Consider the following 20,825-nt stretch of genomic DNA (forward strand, 5'->3'; position numbering starts at 1 on the left):
GTCGGTGTCGCTATCGCTGCCGTGCATCTAGAAGCCAATTAGCGACTAGAATATGCTTAGAATAGCCGAGATTTACCTTGAACGCCGTGCGCACGCACGCCAGGGCAATTGATTGAGGCTAATCGCAATTAGCTGCAGTCGATCACGGTCGCAAAGATAGCGATATGGAAAAAACAGGAGAAGAGAGGTATTGGACATGGATAGGCGGGGCAGCATTGGGCGGAGCGCGAACCGAATCCCGATTTAGGAAGAAGCGTGAATTTTTAAGGTGAAGAGACACTCATTATATATAAGGTTCTGCGTGGGCTGTTAGATTCCTAGCTAGGGCCCAGATAGCTGTGAACACGTCACTTTGTTCAGTGGCGAGATCGCCCAAAACCAGGAGCAAGCAAGCAAGCTTATAAACTCCTTCACCATAACCGGATCCTCCCTAGACATTAGCGCTATGTCGCTCTTAAAATGGATCGCGTTTACACTCGTCGGCATAGTATCCGTATATGCCGTCGAATCCGATGCAGAACTCGGGAACTGGTGCGGAACTGTAGCGACGGAGGAATGGCTCGCGGCCGATTATGCACGAGCCCCTAGTGCGAAAAGACAGGTCGTTGGGCAGCCATCTATCACCGTCGACACTTACTTCCATGTCGTAACAAACTCAACAAGAGTTCAGGATGGGTGGTTGACTGTAAGTCGCCTGTGCAATTTAGAAAACACCAGAGAATGAGTCTGAGGACTTAGATTAACCATCAACTTAGGACCAGCTGCTTAACGACCAACTCCAAATTCTCAACGCGGACTATGCCTCGAGTAACATCAGCTTCCGTCTCCAAGGCATCAGCCGCACAGTCAACGCGGCCTGGGCCACGAACGGAAACACACGAGTCCAACTCGAGATGCACAAGGCACTCCGGGAGGGCGCGTACGACACTCTTAACATCTACTTCAGGACGCACATCAGGTCCGAGACGGGCAACACAGTCAATGGCTACTGTACCCTACCTTTTACATTCCAACAAGGATCCGAAAACTTCTATCGTGATGGATGCGTGGTGTTCCACTCGACAGTGCCGGGCAGGACAGTTACTCACGAAGTTGGCCACTGGTTCGGCCTGCTTCACACCTTCCAAGGAGGCTGCACTGGACCCGGTGACAACGTAATGGATACGCCAGCAGAAGCGTTGCCTTCCTGGGACTGTAATATCACGAGAGACACCTGCCCCGATCAACCTGGCTATGACCCGGTTCGGAACTTTATGGATTACTCGACTGGGTGTGACTTCCCTCCTGCCAGACCTTGTACCGCGGAATTGCTAATCCGTCTAGGTCTTGCCGGAATAATTTTACCCCCGGTCAGATTGCCCGTATGTGGGGACAATGGAATTACTTTCGTGCTTAGATTGTTCTCTACAGAGATGGAGTCAGAGAATCCTTTGCGCAATAATATAGAAGCATATTAAGTGTTGATTGCTAGATAGAGCGGAATGGAGGCGGTCTTAAGCTGGTAAAAGTCTTGAGAGCTGTCCTACAAGTATCGGTTGTCCGAAGCACAGCACGTCTATGGCAAATCGTTTATAAGATGTGAGAGAGCTTTAGCCACGTGCAGGATTAGACGTGACTACCACCTGCCAAGAGCTTAGCTTATGTTCCTCTGAAGTCGTAACACGGCCACGTCTCTGCACATCTCTCACGAGCGTCGCGAGGTCGATGGCAGATACCTTATTCTCTTCGCAGAATGCCTCCGGTGATAGGAACACCTCACAGAGCCTCTGAATGGGTTACGGGTCGTCTGGGTGTCTTGGCAGGCCGCATGTGTCGTCGGTGCCTAACATTCGGCTCAGGCGCACTTGGAATGAGACGATAGGCGCATTCTGTGAGCGGCTATGTACGATACAGGGGCCAGAACAACTGAAGCGACAAGATGATCACCCACCTGTGGGTGGCTCTACTACTGTACCAAGGATGATCCCATTTCCCACGGGTTGAACTCGAAGACTGTGGAGTTTTCCCAAATCTGGATTTGGCCCGACGGTCTTTCGAGGGCGACGATGATGGGTATGGGGTTTGTGGCTTCTGTGGAGCTGGTGTTGGTGGCGATCGATGAGAAGATATAAGCTATATAGAGGGTTTTAGCTGGAGGGTTGCTGGAAGATCAAAGCTAATAGATTTGTATATACCTGGAGCCCTATCCGTGACATTAAAAGGTTGGTACGACAGTTCCCTGCCCCAATAGTCGGTAATGGTCGTGTTTTATCTAGTGTTGGCTTTGGCGTCTACGGTGTTCTAGAGTTAGTAGTAATATTCGCGGATAGACAAGATAGCGGGGCCTGTATTGAGATGGTTAGCGAAAACCTCGCCTATTCATACCCGAAAGGTATCGTTGACCTTCAATAACCGTCTCGTTAAACTACTAGAGTTATCCCTTTTGTATATATACCGCTCAAAGTCCCACTTACTGGGATCAAAACAAGGTACACTTCTTTCCTTTCTCCCTACCTACGCTCTATTCAGAGCTTACTTTTGCTCCCTGCAGTGTGACACGTCCATATAGCAAGGGTTGATGGTGCGTTTTAGGGCGAGGCTGTCCCAGCCCCGCGCATCAAGCCGTTCCATAGTTGACTACGCGTTTGACTCACTGCCGCTCTTGGAGCCGTCAGCTGACTCTTCAGGAAATGTGCTGACACCCTGGAACTGTTTTTTCCAATCCTCCATGTCCTTCGCGCCCGCCTTGATTCCCATTCCATCATCACCAGGAGTATTCTCAACTTGGGGATACGTCTGGATCGTGCGGAGTTGAGGCTTGCGGTCGCCGCTCAGAAAATTCTCGCCAAAGATGAGTTCCACCAGGGGCATGAGCATGGGAATGCAGGCTGAGATGATGACGGAGTTTGCTTCGATGCTGGTCCAGATGACGAGATCCACGGCAGTGTCTGTGGATGTGTTAGCATGGTAAGTGTGGCGGTGAGAAGAGGGAAGCCAAGGGGAAACGTACAGGTAAAGTCACCAAAGTCCTCACCCGCTTCCTTGAATGTAGTACATTTATACACTGCTACACTGCCGGCGCTGAGACACGAACATGTCAGTTCTTGTAACACCTCGAAGAGACAGGGGGCCTACCAAATCCCAAACCCTAACGCCGTGCTCAGCGCAACCTTCTTCCGCAGATTAATCTGCATCCCCCAAAGCACCGCAGCCGGATAAAGCGCCAACCAGAAGTCGAACAAAGCGGAGCTCGCGCCCCCCGCAATGCTAGTCGCAATCAAAGCGACAGGGTCCCAGCACCGGGCTTTAATCCCCACCGTCCACAGCGCGCGAGGCGGGTCGCACTGCACGTACACGAATGTGATGCACAGCACAATCAACACGGCATTCACGCCGGCCAGGGCCCAGATGGCTGTCACATGCCTGCGGGACGGGCTGAGGAGGTCTTTGATGAGAATCACGACCGCAAATTTGGGGATTGTGTAGGAAAGGATACCCGGGATGAACCCGATTGTTGTGAAGAGGAGGGCGCGCTCGGCTTGTGGGATCGTGAGGACTGCGACGTGACGGCCCGAGCCGGCGTGTACGGCGACGGTTATTATTATCATGTAGATGTAGCCTAGGGCCTAGGAACAAGGGGAATCAGCAAAGTAGGCATGGGAGAATTGAAGGGGGTAGGGGTAGTACCAGAGATGTAAGGACGAGATAATCTCCCTTGTCTATCTTGCCCAGCTTCTTGAACCGGGAGAAAATCCTCCCAGCCACGAAGAGCGTAGCCGTTGCTGTAAAGGTCCATCCGATGGTGAGCATGCGGGGGCCGTTGTTCTCAGCCGCTATCTTCGGCGGGATGGCCGGCCATGCTGGACCCGACATTGTGTCGGAAAGGAGTATTGATGTGGGTCGTTCTTCCAGTGGTGAAACAAAGAATAAATGGGACACGACTTTCAACATTCCTGGGTGCAAGTGGATCGGTTTTAATGCAACGTTGGTGGGGAACACAGTCGCCACCATTCCCCAGCATTGTCTTTCAGCTATGCTTGGCGAGGCTCGAGCGGCCTCTAGCTCGTTCGCTTCGCTCACGCTCGCCGTCTTGACGACTCTTTGACAGTCCTTCGCACGGATAGTGGATTGCGGATTGACGGGTTCGCTCTGGTGGTTAGTCATCTTCTTTCTCCCACCAACTCTTGGGTGTCCCGTCCCCATCTCTCCGGGGGGGGTTCATACACAATATAATAATAGAACAAGTACTAAATGATGACGTAAACAAACAAACAAACGCAAATGCAGGTGCGGCTCTTGTGAAAACATTAAAGGCCGCAAGCGCGAGAGCTTGAGCCAAGTTTTTCACAACTCCCTCATTTGACAACAACAATAATACCCACAACAACACCCACCAAATCCTAAGGCAAGCAGCTCACTTACTCAGAACAGAAAACGCACACAAAATGGCAACCATAACCCTCAAAGCCCAATGCCTCTGCCGCACCCAACCCCAAACGTTCACCACCCCACCCCTCCCACTCTCCTGCAGACACCTCACCGGCGCCATGCACTCATCGGACGCGCCCTGGTCGGGTCCGGCAAACGATATACTGACCACTCGCCGAGAGCGGATGTCTTGTTCTATGGGATTTGTAGAAGCGGCTTGTTTTTTTAGGAGTTTGATCTTGAACGGGGACACAGAGGCATTCTGTCCGGGGAGGGACGAAAGGGGAAGTTTGGGGTTTTTACGGGGCGTTTTGGGTATTGACGGCGGGGATATTAATTGAAAGGGGGATCTGCCGTCGGTGTGTTGGAGTGAGTGGATCATATCTTTGTGGGGGTACACGGGACGGCGGGGCGGTGTGTTGGTAACGGGTGATGAATGGAGACGGGAAAGAGCCGGTGAAGGTGTGGTTAGGTGGGCGGAATGTAAATGGGGAGGTTGCGCCAGGAGTGCAGTGGAACCTTCCGAGGCATGAGGTAAATCTGAAGGGTGCTGATGGAAAGAAGGGCAACGTGCCTGCTCGGTGTCACTGTGGCGTGGTGGGGTTTGTTTTTCGGGTGGGCGAGGCGCAGAGAGAGTTTGAGGAGAAGCAGAGGAAGGGGGAGGAGCTGCTTTGGTTTATCGACCTGGTCACCCACAAGGTACTCGGCTCGTTTGATGCCTGCAACTTTTGCCGCATTTGGGCCGGGTCCGAGGTCATTAACTTGACCTCTGCCCTGCTGAAGCACATTTCCTTTGCGGGAACTGACCCGGACAGGTTTCCCTGGGACACGTCCCAGTTGAGATCAGCAGTTGAGGCGAAGGACCGTGATCGCAGGTTCAGCACGCTTGCTCTATATGCCAGCTCGCCCTACATCCAGCGATACTTCTGCAGCCGGTGCTCGGCCTGTGTGTTTTATGCTGTGGACGAGCGGCCCAATATGGGCAACGCGGCCGTCGGTCTGCTGGACGCTCCCGATGGCGCGAAGGTGGAGAGCGTGGCTTCGTGGTTGTTCAGAAGATATATGTCTTTCAGGGAGGATATGGTGGACACTTGGAGGGAGAACTTGTTACTCGTCGTGGAGAGGGAGGGGGAGCGGTGGAGGATCGAGAGGGGGTACCCCGAGGGCTAACAGGGTTCTAAAGGAGGCAGGCTGAGCAGACCGAATAGTTAGGAGCAGCAAAGTAGGCGACCCCTTGTTGGTGCTCCCGGCCCGGCGGACCCGACGGACAAACGCGATCCACAGAGTAGAGCTTTGCCCAGCATCAAGGGGTCACAACAGAGACACACCATCAGTAATATTCCGTCTAACGTCAGTGGTTATGGTAAAATCCGCGTTACCACGTTAATTTGTCTTTGGGCTGCTAAGGCAATGAATCCGCAGCAGCCGGACAAAGGGAAATTAGGGCAGGGAAAGGATGACGGCTTGCAGCTCTGAGCTAAAATGAATTGTCGCCCGTAGGATTCCAACCTACGCTCCCGAAGTAATTACCTAACAGTAACTATTGATTGGCGGGGCAGCGTGTTAACCACTCCGCTAAGCGACTCTAGCTCATGAGGAACTCTGGATCTGGTCCAGCCCCTACTCTGTAAAGCCACCTCAGCATACAGTACTGCCCTAATTTATTAACGAACGCACCTACGCCGCAACAGTAAATAAAGCACAGCAAAGCAAGTCAGCGTCCAGATCAGAACACATTCGACACCGCACTGGTATGCTAACGGAGCATAACCTTCATATTCATCATAGCGGCGACACCTTAGGAGTGCTCTTGACCGCCATGACCAGTCAACAACGCCGCTGAGGAACCGGATATGCCTGCTTCCTGTTGGTACTAACGCAGGGCGTTTACCCCCTTAGATATGATCAGGGTCAAGAGAGTCGGGTATCGCATTACTTAGGTGCAGTTGTTGCCTACAACGGCGGTTCCGCTTTTGCAACACAGAGCCAATGGCGAGTTCGGGTCGGAAACCAGCAATAGTAGGAATCAACACGTAAAAGTAATGCTTCCCAGCATCGGGACAGTAGAGAACTTGGCCTCTTGACATTGTGCCAGGGATCCTAGCTCTGAGAGCGAGTTCCAACCGTTAGCGGAACCCACCATTGGGTATGTCGTACCGAGTCTCCCCCATGCAAAAAAAGTGAGACACTTGCCACACACTATCCTTTACGCCACAACTTCGTCAAAACCTGGCTAAATTCGACAATTTTACGGACATTCTAATGGCCAGTAAGAATTCCTTCCATCTCTATACAGTTCTTTAAGATCTGAGGCATCTGATCAACCTAGCGATTAATAGACTCTTGTTTCAGAGCAGCCTATCCCTCTTCTGTAAGCTCCTTAACAATAGAGTCCTTCTAAAAAGGCCGTTTTCTAATGTAATGCTTAGGTAATTGCCATACTTTCACTATTAGTATGAAGTCTGGGCTCAACAGGCAGTTAAAGAACCTCTCGAGGCTATTATCCTTCTTTTATTTGGTTTTAACGTTCGTTCTTTTTCCACCGTACCCAGAGTCGTTGTCTTCCTCTAATATAAAGGAATGCCCTGTCTGAAGCTAGGAGCTAATAACGGGCTCAAGGATCTGGTCCCGGTAGGCTTATATAGTTATCTTGCCGTTGTTGTTACTCGGAATAATATACTAAGTAAGATCACTTTTGACGTCGTGACCAACAACTGTAACGGGCTGAGCCCGGCACAGGCCTCGGCAACCCTTGGCCATGCACGGGAGCACAGACCACTAAACCCCTGGATGAAGCTATTCCCAGAACGCGCTGATGGCATGCCCGGACCACCGCGCTCGCCCTAGTCAGAGGGCCCGTTCGTCTGCAAAGTTTTTCTCTTCTTCTTTTCTTCTCCTCAAGTTCAGTGTACTCGTAGAGTCGTCATCAGTTAGTTGCAATACACTCCTGGGACCGTTACAAAAGTACTTTATAAAGTTAGATAACGTATTTGATAAGCGAGCGGCGAATATAAGCGAGCGGCGAATTTTCCCCGCGACGCGAACTCTCCACCTTCAATCCTCAATTCTACCACAACAAGCCATGGCTACCCCCTCAAAAGAAGCCAGGATACTCTTGGCTCTCAAATCGATCCAAAACAGCAAAAAACCCAATGTTCTTTCCACAGCCAATATCTACAACGTTCCAGAAACAACACTTCGCTATCGACGTGCTGGTCGGCCTTCACGACGCGATATACCAGCTAACTTACGCAAACTTATGGATCTAGAGGAGAGTACGATTGTTCAGTATATAAGTGAGCTCTGTATACGTGCATTTCCTCCTCGGCTTTGTTTTGTGGAAGATATGGCCAACCGACTACTATGCGAACGCGACACCCCCCCTGTCGGTAAACGCTGGGCTCATAACTTTGTTAAACGCCAACTAGAACTCTGGACGCGTTTTACGCGTAAATACGACTACCAAAGGGCTAAATGTGAAGATCTAAAGGTTATTCGCGAGTGGTTTGCACTTATATATAACACTAAAGCCAAATACGGTATCCTTGACGAGGATATGTATAACTTTGACGAGACTGGGTTTATGATGGGTATGATTACTACTGGTATGGTAGTTACTACCTCTGATGGCTTTGGTAAAGCCAAAAAGGTCCAGCTTGGTAATCGTGAGTGGGCTACAGTTATCTAAGGAGTGAATGCCTAAGGTTAGGCTATCCTATTATTCATCCTTTTAAAAGGGAAATATCACTAGGAGAGCTGGTATCGAGAGTGTGGTCTTCCAGCTACCTGGTATATCGGTACAACCGATAACGGCTGGACTACCAATGAGAAAGGCCTAGATTGGATTCGGTATTTCAATCTTTATATAGTATCCCGTACGAAAGGCAAATACCGGCTCCTAGTCTTCGATGGCCACGAAAGCTACTATTCCGACTAATTCGAAACCTACTGCCAGAAACACAGTATTATTACGCTTTATATGCCTCTACACTCCTCGTACTTCGTCTAACCATTAGATATTGGTTGTTTTGGGCCATTGAAGAGGGCTTACGGCCAACAAATTAAGGAACTTATACGTATATATATCACGTACATCACCAAGTTGGAATTCCTTTGTGCGTTCAAAGAGGCATTTTTTACCTCCTTTACCAATAAGAATATCCAAAGTGCCTTTGCTGGAGCCGGCCTTGTACCGTACGACCCAGAAAGAGTGATTTCCAAGATGGATATACGGCTCCGAACTCCAACTCTACCAGCCTTAAGCCCAGATACGGCACTACCTTGGCTATCCTAGACGCTATAAAACCCCTGAGAGGCCACCTCACAGACAGACCTTATTAAAGGCCGGATATCTAACTATTAAAGCAGTTCTCCAACACCTATGCTGGCTGCTGTGGACCAATTGGCTAAAGGTATAATGGCCGTAATGTACGAGGTGGCTCTTCTACGTACGGAGATCTCTTTACTACGCAAGGCTAATGAGGGGCTTAGTAAGAGACGGAGGGCTAAAAAAATACGTGTACGGCTTGGAGGGTCACTTACCGTACAAGAGGTACAGGATTTACTGGACTAGAAGGCTGTGGATGAGTAGTTAGTCCAGGAAACACGGCTAAATGGTCGTGGTACAGGGGGGTCTGGTACGAAGGTTCGGTGCTGTGGTCTATGTGGCAAGCCTGGCTATAATTTACGTACGTGTCAGGAGGCTGAAGAATCATCTGATTCATCTATTTCTGGTTCAATTATTGTTATTTCCTAGTATTGTGGTTGTGTAATTGAGGATAGTTGTGGTGGAGTGGTAGTAAATTCGCCGCTCGCTTATATTCGCCGCTCGCTTATCAAATATGTTATTAAAGATATCAATTATCGGATTCGTATCTAAGAAAGAGACAAGTAGAAGATAGCTTTCTATACTTGATATAGCTTATTCAAGTATCTTATTATATCTTTTAGCCTAACAAGGACTCTAGTTACCTTCTAAAGCTATATCTATATAGCTTTAAGTAGATTACTAGACGATTGTTGTATATATTATTTAGATAATATTTTAATCTTCTCCTTTAATCGGGAAACCTATACAATTCACATCCGATATATTGCCTTCCCTGCAATGGTATAGCTCCGGGTACAGCTGGTGAATGGTAATGGGATCCTGGCTGAGACTGATGGTATTGACTCTGAGTCCCTACGCGATCTTGCGGAACGCTTGACGCAGCATTTCCGACTGCAGCTCCCACTGCAGCACGGGCTTGCACCTCCCATTCAAGTCCAGAACTCGCCGCAGGAGAAGTAAATACTCCCCATAACGCTTCTTGCTCTTTCGGGATTGTCGGAACTGGTTTTGGCTCCTCGTGGCGATGAGAAACTCCCCATCTTGCCATATTTTTTTTGATGTCTGTGAACTTGGAGTTGAAGGGTTGCACCTCTTCTGAACCCCCGTCACCAGGGTCTTGGTAAACTCTGGAAAGGATCTTTTGGTACTCTAGGAGTCCTTCAGGCAATGCCATTCTGTGCGCAGGGATGTGCCCTCGGGCTGCTGGTGCTGGGGCTGGAAGTCGGGCCACTCTTTCGTTTTTTGCCAGGTATTGGGATGGGGATGGCGCGTTTTGGTTGAAGGAACCGTGGTAGGAGCAAACGAGGTAGGTGAGTCATGGGATGCTCATTTGAGGCGGGCACAAGAAGAGCCAATATCTGCTCACTTCAATACTCTTTTAGCTCCCGTGTCAAAAAGGCCCAGCTGGTGGTTCTCCGGCCCCTTGGCTCGACAATACTGTGGGCAAAACGCAAGTATCGACACTGAAAGAGCTGGAACGCGCGCACATGCAATACAGCCTGGTAGGCTGATTAGCCCTCATCCGTGGACGAGCCCCATAAAAGTGGGAATGGGTGTCGGGGAAGCCGAATGAAGGCAGCCATGTATGAGCCACCCGGTTAGAACGGGCATGACTATCGTCACACAATGTGCGATAAGGAAAATTGAGAAGCAGTGTCGCTTTTTTCCTGCCGATACGAGACCAACGGCTTGTCGAGGTGATGTGTTGTCAAGGGTCTGTTTTTTTTCGCCCAACAATCAGGGCCCACCACCACTCACTCGACGTCTTGTCGGACTTTGCAGTTCACTCACTTTCCTGCCGTTATGTACAGGTGCCTGAATTGTTCCTGTACTGCTCTCACTGAAATCTAAAACCGAAACTAGACCATGGCCACTTCATCTACAAAAAACAATCGTAATTCTAGGTTGGATCTTGGAGGTGCATGGCTTGACGGAGACGACTTGGTCGCCAGACATCGTCGATCATTTTGCCGCGCTGGGACCGTTCGGATCGGGGCACACGGTCCATGCTCTGCTCTTGCCTGCCCTTGCTGTACTGTGTGATTCTCAGGAAGGTTGGGTTTGATTCACGGCAGATGGTTACTGAAGTGTCAGGAAGCACGGAGCATGAACAGTCATGGATATTTAGTAGCGTGGAACGCCGTGCGCTTCGCGCATCTTGACTTTTGTCTTTGTCGTATTTTTCACTAGACATTTGCAGCAGCAGCAGCATCACCAGCAGCAACAGCAGCAGCAACAGCACCAGCAACAGCACCAGCAACAGCACCAGCAACAGCACCAGCAACAGCACCAGCAACAGCACCAGCAACAGCACCAGCAACAGCACCAGCAACAGCACCAGCAACAGCACCAGCAGCAACAACAACAACAATGTTAGTACTTCATCCTCCCCTCATCACATACCCCACCCGTCCTTATTCAATGTTATAGCACTATGATCGTGGTGGCAGGCATGCTTGGCTCATGTCATTGGAAATGCATGCGGTAACTGATTCTTGGTTCTAGGCCGCGAAGGCAAATAGCCCCTCGCCGCTGCTCCCGGCGCATCGCCATGCGGGCGCTTCGCGCCCGACTCGCTGCCGCCCGCCAGCAGCTGTAGAACGCCGGGGCCGCCGCGTAAGTAAAAATCCGAGGCTTTTCTCCCTGTTTGGTTCACTATCAGTTCCCATAGCACAAGTGGACATACCGAACCAAGGAATATGAGCTGACTAAGGGCTATTGCAGGCTAGCGAATCCGGGCGCTGTTCGACGTACTTGTGGAGGGTGGCCCTCCATAGGGAGGCCGCCTTGCGGTCGGCGATCGCCGCCTTGGAGCGGGGTTTGGGCGGCTGTTGATCCACCTTCGGGCATTGATTTAAGGGTGGGTGGGAGAGTTGCTCAATATCGGCCGTGATTCGGCCGGACATGCCTTCAACATGATCCCGCACGGCTGCAGCTGTGACACTGGCACATCCTCCAGTTATTCAGCTTCTGCCTCCCAGACTGAGAGCTTCAACCCCTCATCTGTGGTCTGTCATCCATCTCCCGGTCCAATCGTCGCCGCCCGCCACCCACTGCCACCTGGCCACATGCTGCGACCAACCCCAGCGTCGCCTACCTCCAGGACAATCAGCATCATTCACTCCTATGCGTCTGGTCAGCTCAGCGAAACGCCTTCCACCTAACTCAGATGATACGCACCCCACCTTGCAACGGATCTACGATCGGCTACCGTTCTCGATACCGATCCGCCACATGGTGCCTCCTCTTGGGGGGGAGGGGGAATGTGAGCAGCGGGAGGGTTGCCCAATATTGGTCGGTTGGACAGAGCCATTTCGCGAAGGTGGCGGTGAGTACTGTAGGAGGTCTGGGTTGCTTCACATGGCCAATTGGATGGACATCGGCACAGAAATGTCGGTGGGAGGATTGCTCAATATGTTCGGGTGGTTGTCTTCCTGGTTAAGAAGCAGGAGAGAGGGTTGCTCAATATGGGTCGGTTGGACGGGTGCTGCCTCGTGGTTGTAGGGCAGGCAGGAGCAGGATGGTTGCTTGATATCTTGGATGGCTGCTCCGTATATTTGGATGGTTACGTTTCTTGTTGAGAAGAGGGAGGCTTGTTTGATACCCCCGTTCCCGTTGGATGGAAGCCTCTTGGTAGAGGATTGGAGCAGGAGGTATGAGAGGCTCTCACTTTGCCTCACGTATGAGTCTCGCGGGACAGACCACCGTGTTTGGATGTATATTACCTGGGATCTCTCCCCATCATGTAGATTCTTGCGTTGCGCACCACCTGAATTACATTTGTTCTTTCTTGCTTTCTTTGCTGTGCTTTGACGCTCTCAGAGAGTCCTTGATAGCGCTTGGTTACCGGCTTTCCAAGTGAGAGGAACGGGAATGGATGCCTGAGATTGGCCAGTTGGGCGGGTCCGGCGTAGGAACGACAGTGGGAAGGTCGCTCGATACCGTATAGTCTCCATAAATTCGGTTTTCCGCGACTGGGTTAAGTTACTTTACTTCCTCGCTCCACCCACTGGACCCTGAGATCGTGGGACCTATTGCAGTGGAGATCCAGAGCTCTGCGGTGGATGTGAAAGCAAACTCTCCTTTGTCAGCCGAGAGTGGAGTAGTTGGGAAGCTGACCGCATTGGTCGAGCCCCACGGGAGTTGGATAAGTAAAACCAAATTTTGTGAGATTAGACGGTAGTAGCGGAGGGGGCAAAAATGATGTTGTTAGCATGAGTGGGCTGTGCTCTTTACGTACGTAGTTAGCTTAAATTCCTTAGGGATGATCTTGTGTGGTGGCAGTCCCCAGTGGGGCTTGCCCACTGCCGCCACCTGGCTCCACAGGGCAGACCAGCCCACAGATAGATCGTGACGGAGATTTCTCCGCCCACAACACACAATACAACAAGCAATTCTACCGTGATCGCGCCACGCCACATTTTGAGATAACTTTTGGCGTGCACGTTATTCTGTGTCATTCGAGTGGGCAAGGCACGGGGGTGAGTCGAGGGCAAATTTGATGCCTCCTCTAGCCGCTCTATCAGTGTTTAGCATATGGATAGGTTGGAGTGGATCTGGGCTTGTGATGCTGACCATCGGGAATGGTACCTGATGAAGCCCCTCGGTTTTACCCATGCAGCGTTAAATCGCTGCAGCGACGATGGATGTGGCGTATGACAAGGAACATTTTTCTTTCACTTTACTTCTCTATATCGTTGTTGGCAATAACAGGTATGGGCTACTGCAGGAAACCGACAGATGTCCCTTTTAGAGTGCTTGAAATCACTGAAATTTGTGAGAGGTGCCTTTATCAGATGTCACTCTAAAAAAAGTAAAAATAAAACAACTCTAGCTTGCCGCGGCCACGCACCAGCCCTAAACTATCGGCAAGACCCCTTAACCTTGTTGGACGCCCACACGATTTTTGGATTTTCTCTCCATCCATAAAAGGTCGACTCCGCTATGTTTCACAGCACATTACCTCTACTGCAGTGTCTCCCCTTGCACCAAAGTCGCGACATAATCGAAACGAAGCGACCAACGCATCAAAGTAATCCAACGCATGTCCATGGAACTCGGAAAGAAGACAGGGCAGAATTCCTGCCTGAGGACACCCAATAATCCCATCATTCCTATCATGATACATGTAGATCACTACTACCTCTTCATTGCTCAGCGACTCAAGGACGCCTGCCTCGTCCACCTCTGCAACGAGGCGCAAGCAGCTAACCAGACGACGGCGATCTTCACTCAATCCATTTCTGAGACACGCCGGGTCTCTCATTTGCTCGATGCCCTCAACATACGTGCCGTTTCTCTCCACTGCGATCTCTCTCTATCGGAGCGAGCAGCTTCTTTGGGCAAACTCCGCCGCAAGGAGTGCCCTGTCATTGTGACAACCGACATAGCGGCCAATCTTGGTCCTATCATGATCCCCATGGTCAACCGCATTATTAACTACGGCGTCACGGCGTGGAGAATGACTCCCAAAACATATACGCAACGAACCAGCCATATAGCTCATACCGAGAATCCGGGGCAGGTCATCACCTTGATCACAGAATAGTAAGTTGAGGCAACTCCCAACATTTACCAATCACACCAGTCGGTTGAGTTAACATGGCACCTGCAGTGATGTGGAGTTCTACCTGCGTCTCAAGGATGACGTAGCTTTGAAGGAACACACCGTCAACATGGACACGGTCATGACCTGCAGGGAGCAAGTCAAGGAGGCTGCACGCGAGGACCCCTCGCTGATTGAGAGCCCTTTTCTACAGGGAAGAGGTAGGAATTAGGGGTTAGGGGGAAGTAATTGGGTCCGAGGCTGTTGGCATTGTGGTGAGGAAGTATGACATTGCTACCTGAGTTTCACGCCGTGACTTGGTAGTTGTATTTGTAGGAGTTTTGCGGGGGATGCTATGCGCTTCAAGGCACCTAGAACCTGTATAATACCTATATATAAAAAGGTGGTGTGTTTACATGTAGCCACATCGGCCCTTGATGACGTCCTACTTACAATAGTGTTGTTAGCTCAGCCATCATTTCATGTAACAAAAACTTGCCTATTCGATTCGACCAGGACCCTAGATGTAATAGACGTTTTCCATGACGGAGATGTGCAAGTTGCCTCCACCACAAGTCACATACAAGAGGTCAAGGAGTGCCTTCTCACTTGAGATACATCATGTGTGAATTTTTGGAAGCTCGACAGGACATGAGAAGTTGGATTCGGCCATGGATTATCTTTCTTCACCTAGGAATATTGTCTTGGCAATGGGGAAGATAGCGAAGTCTTCATTCTTTCGCAGATCAGGCAGCAGGCGCTGGTTTTATGAAAGTGCCATTATAAAAGGAGAGCTCCGTCAACATCCTCAAGTTACTGCTGAGCTAAGGGGTCTTTCGCTACGTGGCGCATGTGTCGGGAACACGCGGATCCTCCCGTGTGCATACTGCATAAGGAAAACACTTTTGCGCCTCTTTGGCTTGGCTGGTCTGATCTGCAGGAGTCTCACATGATCAACCTCAGACTTGGATGCTCGGGATGGTACACATGCACTTGATTCAGAGGGGAGGTAGGAAAAGGACAAAACCAAGCAGTCACAGCTCACGCCAGTGAAGAGCATGAAGAGGAACGATGAGTGTAAGTTCCAAAACAGCTCTATTCCCCTGTCTTCGATTCTCTCTCAATCAATATAGGTCTTAGTCTAACAACGCCCAACGCCAATACATGTATCTAAGGTATCATACCAGCAGCCAATGTCCAATGTCTGTGTCCAATGTCCAGCCAAATATAACCCAGATCTCTCGGGTCTTTCCCAGCTATACCAATCATAAACATACCACATAGAACCCCAAGGGCAATCCCAATTCTACATACTTCCCATAAACAACCCCCTTCGCCTCCCGCTCTTCCATCCACCGTGATACTCAAGTATAGTTTAAGCCCACATCCCCAACAAACTCATCAACGCCAAACCCGCTACCAACCCCCCCATCCCTAAACACGTCCTCAACGGCCCCCGCGTCGTCATCTCCCCTCCCAACATCCAACCATGCGCCCGCATCTCCACCACACCAACCCACGCCAAAATCCCCGCCGACAGCGCATCCAGCGTGCCGATCGCAATGATCGTCGAGGGATCATTTCCATTAAAGTTTTTCAGGACGCCAATGCCAATGGCCATTCCGACAGGTGTTACGAGGGCGAAGGCGGTGGCTAATAGAAATTTGCGGCGCATGAAGACCGTGTGGGTGTTGACGCATGTTTCGGGAGGCTGAGAGGTGGAATCTGATTCTTCGGTGGCGGAAGGTTTCCTTGGGGTAGGGTGTGCAGCGGTGGAATGGTCGTGCGCGTGGGAATGTAAGTGGGGATGGTCCGAGGCGGCGCCGAGTTCCTCTGCGAGGGTGGTCGGCATCGACTGTTTGGGTTCGTGGAAGTGGCCGTGGTGGCCGAGGCCGTAACCGTGGGGGTGGACGGGGGAGTCGGCGGAGCGGGGTTGGCCGAGGGTGGCGATGCGGGTGCTGAGGGCGATGCCTTCGAACATTTGGTGGAAGAGGATGACGACGAAGAGGGTGGTGAAGGTGCTGTCGCCTGCTACGACGAGGGTGAGGCCGATTACTGGATGTTTTGTGTTAGTATGCCAGGTCAGGGGGGTGATAGAGAGAGCGAGCTTACGGAGAGAGTGAAAGATGACGCCGGCCTCGAGGACGACGATATTGACCATCTCGGGGCTGGCGTGAGAAGCCTTGGCAGCCGCACCGGGGGCTGACCGGCGATGCGGCAGTGCCTACTATCTAGTCAACTCCGCTGACTAGATGCCAGGGCTCCCTAGTCCCGGCACCATGGCTCTGGGTGTTACAGTTAAATGATATCTTGGGGTAATTTTGCTATATTCTTTAAAATATTATTTACTACGTCGATGCAGTGACTAAAATGACCTTTAACGTTATGTTACTTATATTGCAGGAATTTCCTTGTCCTCCTCCGCTTTCCCAGTATTATTTCTTTAAAGAAGATTGTTATGTAAGGAAATATGTAAGGATATACCCCTGGCACACACACACCACACCCCTGAGCACCACACAACCCCTGGCACACCAACTACCACCGCCTTGTATTTAGACCACGGCCTCACCCACTCCTTTGGCTCAGGCCAGGTTGAAATCTTACCCCTTTGCCAATTCTTGCTCGCCACCATCGTGACCACCTTGATCAGGCGTACCTGCCTTTCCTTACAAATATCCTGGCGTTTTTAACAAAGCTGCCAATAAAGACCCATAGACGCTTGAAGGGGCCTTTACCTAAGGTAAGCAATAATGTGTACATAATCAGTTACACGCATTGTATTAAGCCAATAACAATTACCTATTCTCATTCCTTTATAACTTAGCCTTACTGGTTATATCTATGTATCTATACCCAGGTAGCATCCGCACACATCAGCAAATCTACAGCCAGGTAATCAATACTATACATATTTCTAGTACCTTCCAAAGATTGTAAGCCCCTAGCCAATCCTTCGTCTTCTGTCCCGCGCTCGCCGAACTCCTATTCAGGCAGCTACTTCCTGTAACGCGTCTCCTTACTTTGAAAGGCGGCAATTCATTACTGTATTCACAAACTTATATAGTAGCAATATTAGCGGCCAACGTTCAGAGTAATTAGCGACTCCCTTTCCATAACTTTCTCCTTTGGCAATCTCAAGTCAAGTGCTGAACCGTGATGACCCATGCCGCACTATCTGGTCATCAATGATAGATTATTTTCTGGGAAAAATAGATAATTCAACTTGGGCGTAACGGGATCAGCGAGAGTGTTAAATGGCAGGTTTTTTTCTCTGTCTTTTGAGTGAAGGAAAGCGCGGTTAGGTGTTTGAGGAGGTTGTGGTGGTGGTGGTGATGGTGATGATACGAGGACCCAAACTGGGTCCTCGCAACTCCACGGCCATTTTGGGCCGTGGCAACTAATTATAGCCGAGGCAGCCCAGAATAGTGACCCCCTCGCTCAGTCTGGCTCAGCCTAAGGCGGCAACTGCTCAGTTCCGAAGAAGGAAAGGGAAATTCGTGGTGTCGATTTTAGAGTGGTGTAATGGGTGTTTCCGTAGTGTTTGAAGCTCATCATCCTTTGCTTGTAAAACAAATTCCAACTCGCGTTCCTTCTTCTCGAGCGCGCTGCGCCGTCTCTCCAGCGTTTCAGGCTCGCGATTCTTCTCTTTTTTGAGCATTTCGTTCTCGGCAAGAGACTGAGAGAGCTTGTCGTTCGCGGCGCTTAGCTGTGCCTTCATGCGCCCCTTGAGGGTAGAGAATTGCGAGTCAAGCGCCTTAAGACGATCCGCCATCTCGAGTTGGAGAGTGGAGAGTTGGTTTTGCGTAGCAGCCAACTCTGCCTTCGTATGCTCTCTAAATGTTGAGTACTCCGCATTAAGGGTGTTTAGACGATGTTCTTTCCTTCGAAGGTTTTCATTCTCCAGTTGCAGAGCGGAAAGTTGTGTCCGCGTGGTATCCAACTCTCCCTCAGTGCGTTCTTTATATCTCGAGTGTTCCAAATCCAAAGCCAGCAAGCACTGTTCTTTCTCACGAGGATCGTTGTTCAGGTTTTGTAGAGCGGAAACTCTGGCCAAAGCGGCGGCTAACTCTGTGTCGGTACGTTCTCTAGATGGAGGCGTCCTTGAAGATATAAAACCAGTCGGAGCGTCGGCGTGTTGGTGCTGGCCGGCATTTGTCGACTGCGAGCCTTGACTACTCGCCGTGGAGCCGACCTGCGCTGAAAGTGCCGTCTGCCAATTCGCGCCCAACCATTCCGTTCCGATGAATTGGTGTATCTCGACCGGGGCTGCAACTGGGGCTGCAACTCGCGCCAGGTCCGGGTTCAGATTTGTTGCTGACGACGGGGAGTAACTCGCCATAGCTCTCTGGACTAACCCTGCCCCTTTATCTGTGACTTTGTCCATTTGCATCTGGTTCATGTGATGGTCTCTGCAGAGACAGAGTCTGGCGAGATGTTGAAGCTCCTGCGCAGTCACATCCCACATCGGCTTTCTGGCCATCGAGTCGAGAAGTTTTTCCGCATCCCTAACGTCTGGCATCTCGTCCTCTCTGCCGCCTTTTGTCCACCCACACCGGGAACCGTGGCCGCCATTCCGGCCGTGGCACTGGATGCCACCCTTGATCATGGCCCTACCCCTGATATCTAGGAGTTGTTCTGGGTCCCATGACGCTGTCATCGTTCGGTTGAGGTCATCAAGCGATTTTTAATCCGAAAGAAGTGGCTTGCTGAAGGGATTGGGTGAAAGAGCTATACTAGCAGATTACACTGAAGATGGAGACAGGCCGTTTCAACGTTGGGGCGCAACCAGACTTTATAAAATCTCGCTCAAGAACCATGGCTGAGAGGGACATGCAAAGAGCTGATGAGCTGGAGGCCTTGCCGCAAGGCTTCGTACGAGGCGGAGATCGGGCACATCTGTGGCTGACCGCCGACCGCCCAGCAGAGCACGCCCAGAAACCACGTCACATATGCATCCAGATAAGAAAAGGACGCTGTATTGGGGAAATGGTGCGGCTGAGTTCAAGGTAACGCTGTTTCCACAAGAGCCAAGTTATTTTTGTCGCTTCGCGTTAACCGCCGCCAGAGACCCGATAGCAAGACAGGACGCGCTTTCTTGCAGCCCCCTTCGGCTCCTGAAACTCAACCATCTAAGGTACGAAGAGGACAAGCCGCGCAAAAGACTGGTTTGTGATTTCAGGAGGAAGCAGCTGACGTTACTGAGGTGGGTAAGCCGCGTAAAAGACTGGTTTGTGGTTTCAGGACAGAAAACAACTGACGTACGTTGACATGGGGTCCCGTCACAACCCTCGTCGATCTCACGCGTAAGAGCTGTATTGGAGCGGCACAATCAGTCGGGTAGGCCAGGCACCACCGGTACAAGAAGCGGATTGGCATGCACTGAACTACTGGCGTGGATATTTCCGACAGGTGCGTAAGTTCTGCGAACCCAGATATCCTCCTGGAGCCTCTCTGATTGGATTGCGCGCCATCAACTGTACAAAAGATTCCCCTAGTTGTCGAAGTAAGAATGTTAGCGAAGAGATATGTTGCACTGATTACATCTAGGGACCTCCAAACAGAGATTGGCCCCAAATGATTCTGGATGCCGTCAAAGTTACCCGAAGCGGGCTTAAGGAAAAGTGTTGGTGGGCCGACTGGCTGTGTATAGATCAATTCAATGCGCCAGAGCAACAGTTCCTTATCTCTAAGATGAATGCTATGAACGAAGGTGCCGAATTTGCTATTATCGCCGACCTTGGGTGATGCGAGGACCGGGCTTCCTGGCGTTGGAAAGACCCCCCCTGCTGTGCAACCACCCATTAGTCCGACAAAGGAACAGAGGTTGACTAGCGGCTTCGGGGTGCTATAATTAGGAGGGCTTTATGAAGATTACGACAACGAGGTATTGAAATTCTTTAGCAATACCGAAGGAAAGCTTCTCGAAAGAAGTAAGGATGGAGAGTAGCTCGATATATATTAGTATAGATTTAAAACCCAGGATCGACTGGACTTCGCTGAGACGGTGGAGATACGGCTACACCAGAAGTATAATATATCCAGAAATTATTTTAGAACCCTCTAGAGGTTTGCGGACGATAAGAAACGGCCTATCGATGAACGGACGGTGGAGATGGAGAAAATGTTAGGACAGAAATAAACTATATTATAGGAGTAGACGCTATATATTTTACGAGAGATCTCGTCATATGCTGGACTCCCTTCCGGTGCTATCATGACTGCAGAAACAATTCCGAAAGTTGTGATACCTAAGGTAGTTGCAAGCTCAACGCCGGCTTACCCAAGACAGCGGGTACTGCGCGACGCCGGTATCGACCATAGAAGATCCTAGATTACTATCAGGAAGTCTGATTGGGCTACATGCGGTTGAATATATTAGGAAGGTATGCTGTCTACAAGGCGTCTGATATTTACGTAAAACAAACTTACCGGGAGTGCTGCGGTATGGCAGTATAATATCTCTTGAACTTCCTATGTCGCTCCACTATCGTCCAGACAAAAATCAGATTCTAGATTGGTATTTATCTGCTGTTACCACCG

At 50.5% G+C, this 20,825-nt stretch overlaps 6 protein-coding genes and 1 non-coding gene across 7 annotated transcripts; 3 read left to right on the plus strand and 4 right to left on the minus strand.

The window, feature by feature from the left end:
* Nucleotides 1–445: 445 nt before the first annotated feature.
* On the plus strand, nucleotides 446–1,396 carry MFIFM68171_03641 (uncharacterized protein; the record flags this gene model as incomplete). The annotated part of the gene is made up of 3 exons (XM_071059062.1): nucleotides 446–685; nucleotides 756–1,270; nucleotides 1,324–1,396. The coding sequence occupies 3 exons, from the start codon at nucleotides 446–448 to the stop codon at nucleotides 1,394–1,396; spliced, it is 828 nt and encodes a 275-aa protein (XP_070915163.1).
* Nucleotides 1,397–2,616: 1,220 nt separating this feature from the next.
* Nucleotides 2,617–3,852, minus strand: MFIFM68171_03642 (uncharacterized protein; the record flags this gene model as incomplete). The annotated part of the gene is made up of 4 exons (XM_071059063.1): nucleotides 2,617–2,927; nucleotides 2,990–3,060; nucleotides 3,115–3,605; nucleotides 3,667–3,852. 4 exons carry the CDS (start codon nucleotides 3,850–3,852, stop codon nucleotides 2,617–2,619), a joined length of 1,059 nt encoding a protein of 352 aa, XP_070915164.1.
* Nucleotides 3,853–4,839: 987 nt separating this feature from the next.
* Nucleotides 4,840–5,577, plus strand: MFIFM68171_03643 (uncharacterized protein; the record flags this gene model as incomplete). Its single annotated transcript, XM_071059064.1, has 1 exon — nucleotides 4,840–5,577. One exon carries the CDS (start codon nucleotides 4,840–4,842, stop codon nucleotides 5,575–5,577), a length of 738 nt encoding a protein of 245 aa, XP_070915165.1.
* Nucleotides 5,578–5,895: 318 nt separating this feature from the next.
* On the minus strand, nucleotides 5,896–5,991 carry MFIFM68171_t64. Its single transcript is given in 2 exon segments — nucleotides 5,896–5,939; nucleotides 5,956–5,991. It is a non-coding gene; the product is annotated as a tRNA-Gly (tRNA).
* A 7,790-nt stretch (nucleotides 5,992–13,781) lies between these two features.
* On the plus strand, nucleotides 13,782–14,514 carry RRP3_1 (ribosomal RNA processing protein; the record flags this gene model as incomplete). The annotated part of the gene is made up of 2 exons (XM_071059065.1): nucleotides 13,782–14,284; nucleotides 14,352–14,514. 2 exons carry the CDS (start codon nucleotides 13,782–13,784, stop codon nucleotides 14,512–14,514), a joined length of 666 nt encoding a protein of 221 aa, XP_070915166.1.
* A 1,143-nt stretch (nucleotides 14,515–15,657) lies between these two features.
* Nucleotides 15,658–16,443, minus strand: ZRT1_2 (high-affinity Zn(2+) transporter zrt1; the record flags this gene model as incomplete). The annotated part of the gene is made up of 2 exons (XM_071059066.1): nucleotides 15,658–16,337; nucleotides 16,395–16,443. 2 exons carry the CDS (start codon nucleotides 16,441–16,443, stop codon nucleotides 15,658–15,660), a joined length of 729 nt encoding a protein of 242 aa, XP_070915167.1.
* Nucleotides 16,444–17,754: 1,311 nt separating this feature from the next.
* On the minus strand, nucleotides 17,755–18,942 carry MFIFM68171_03646 (uncharacterized protein; the record flags this gene model as incomplete). The annotated part of the gene is made up of 1 exon (XM_071059067.1): nucleotides 17,755–18,942. One exon carries the CDS (start codon nucleotides 18,940–18,942, stop codon nucleotides 17,755–17,757), a length of 1,188 nt encoding a protein of 395 aa, XP_070915168.1.
* Nucleotides 18,943–20,825: the final 1,883 nt, after the last annotated feature.

The sequence above is a fragment of the Madurella fahalii genome, assembly GCF_045866475.1.
Source record: "Madurella fahalii IFM 68171 DNA, scaffold_2, whole genome shotgun sequence".
Taxonomy (NCBI): Eukaryota; Fungi; Ascomycota; class Sordariomycetes; order Sordariales; genus Madurella; species Madurella fahalii.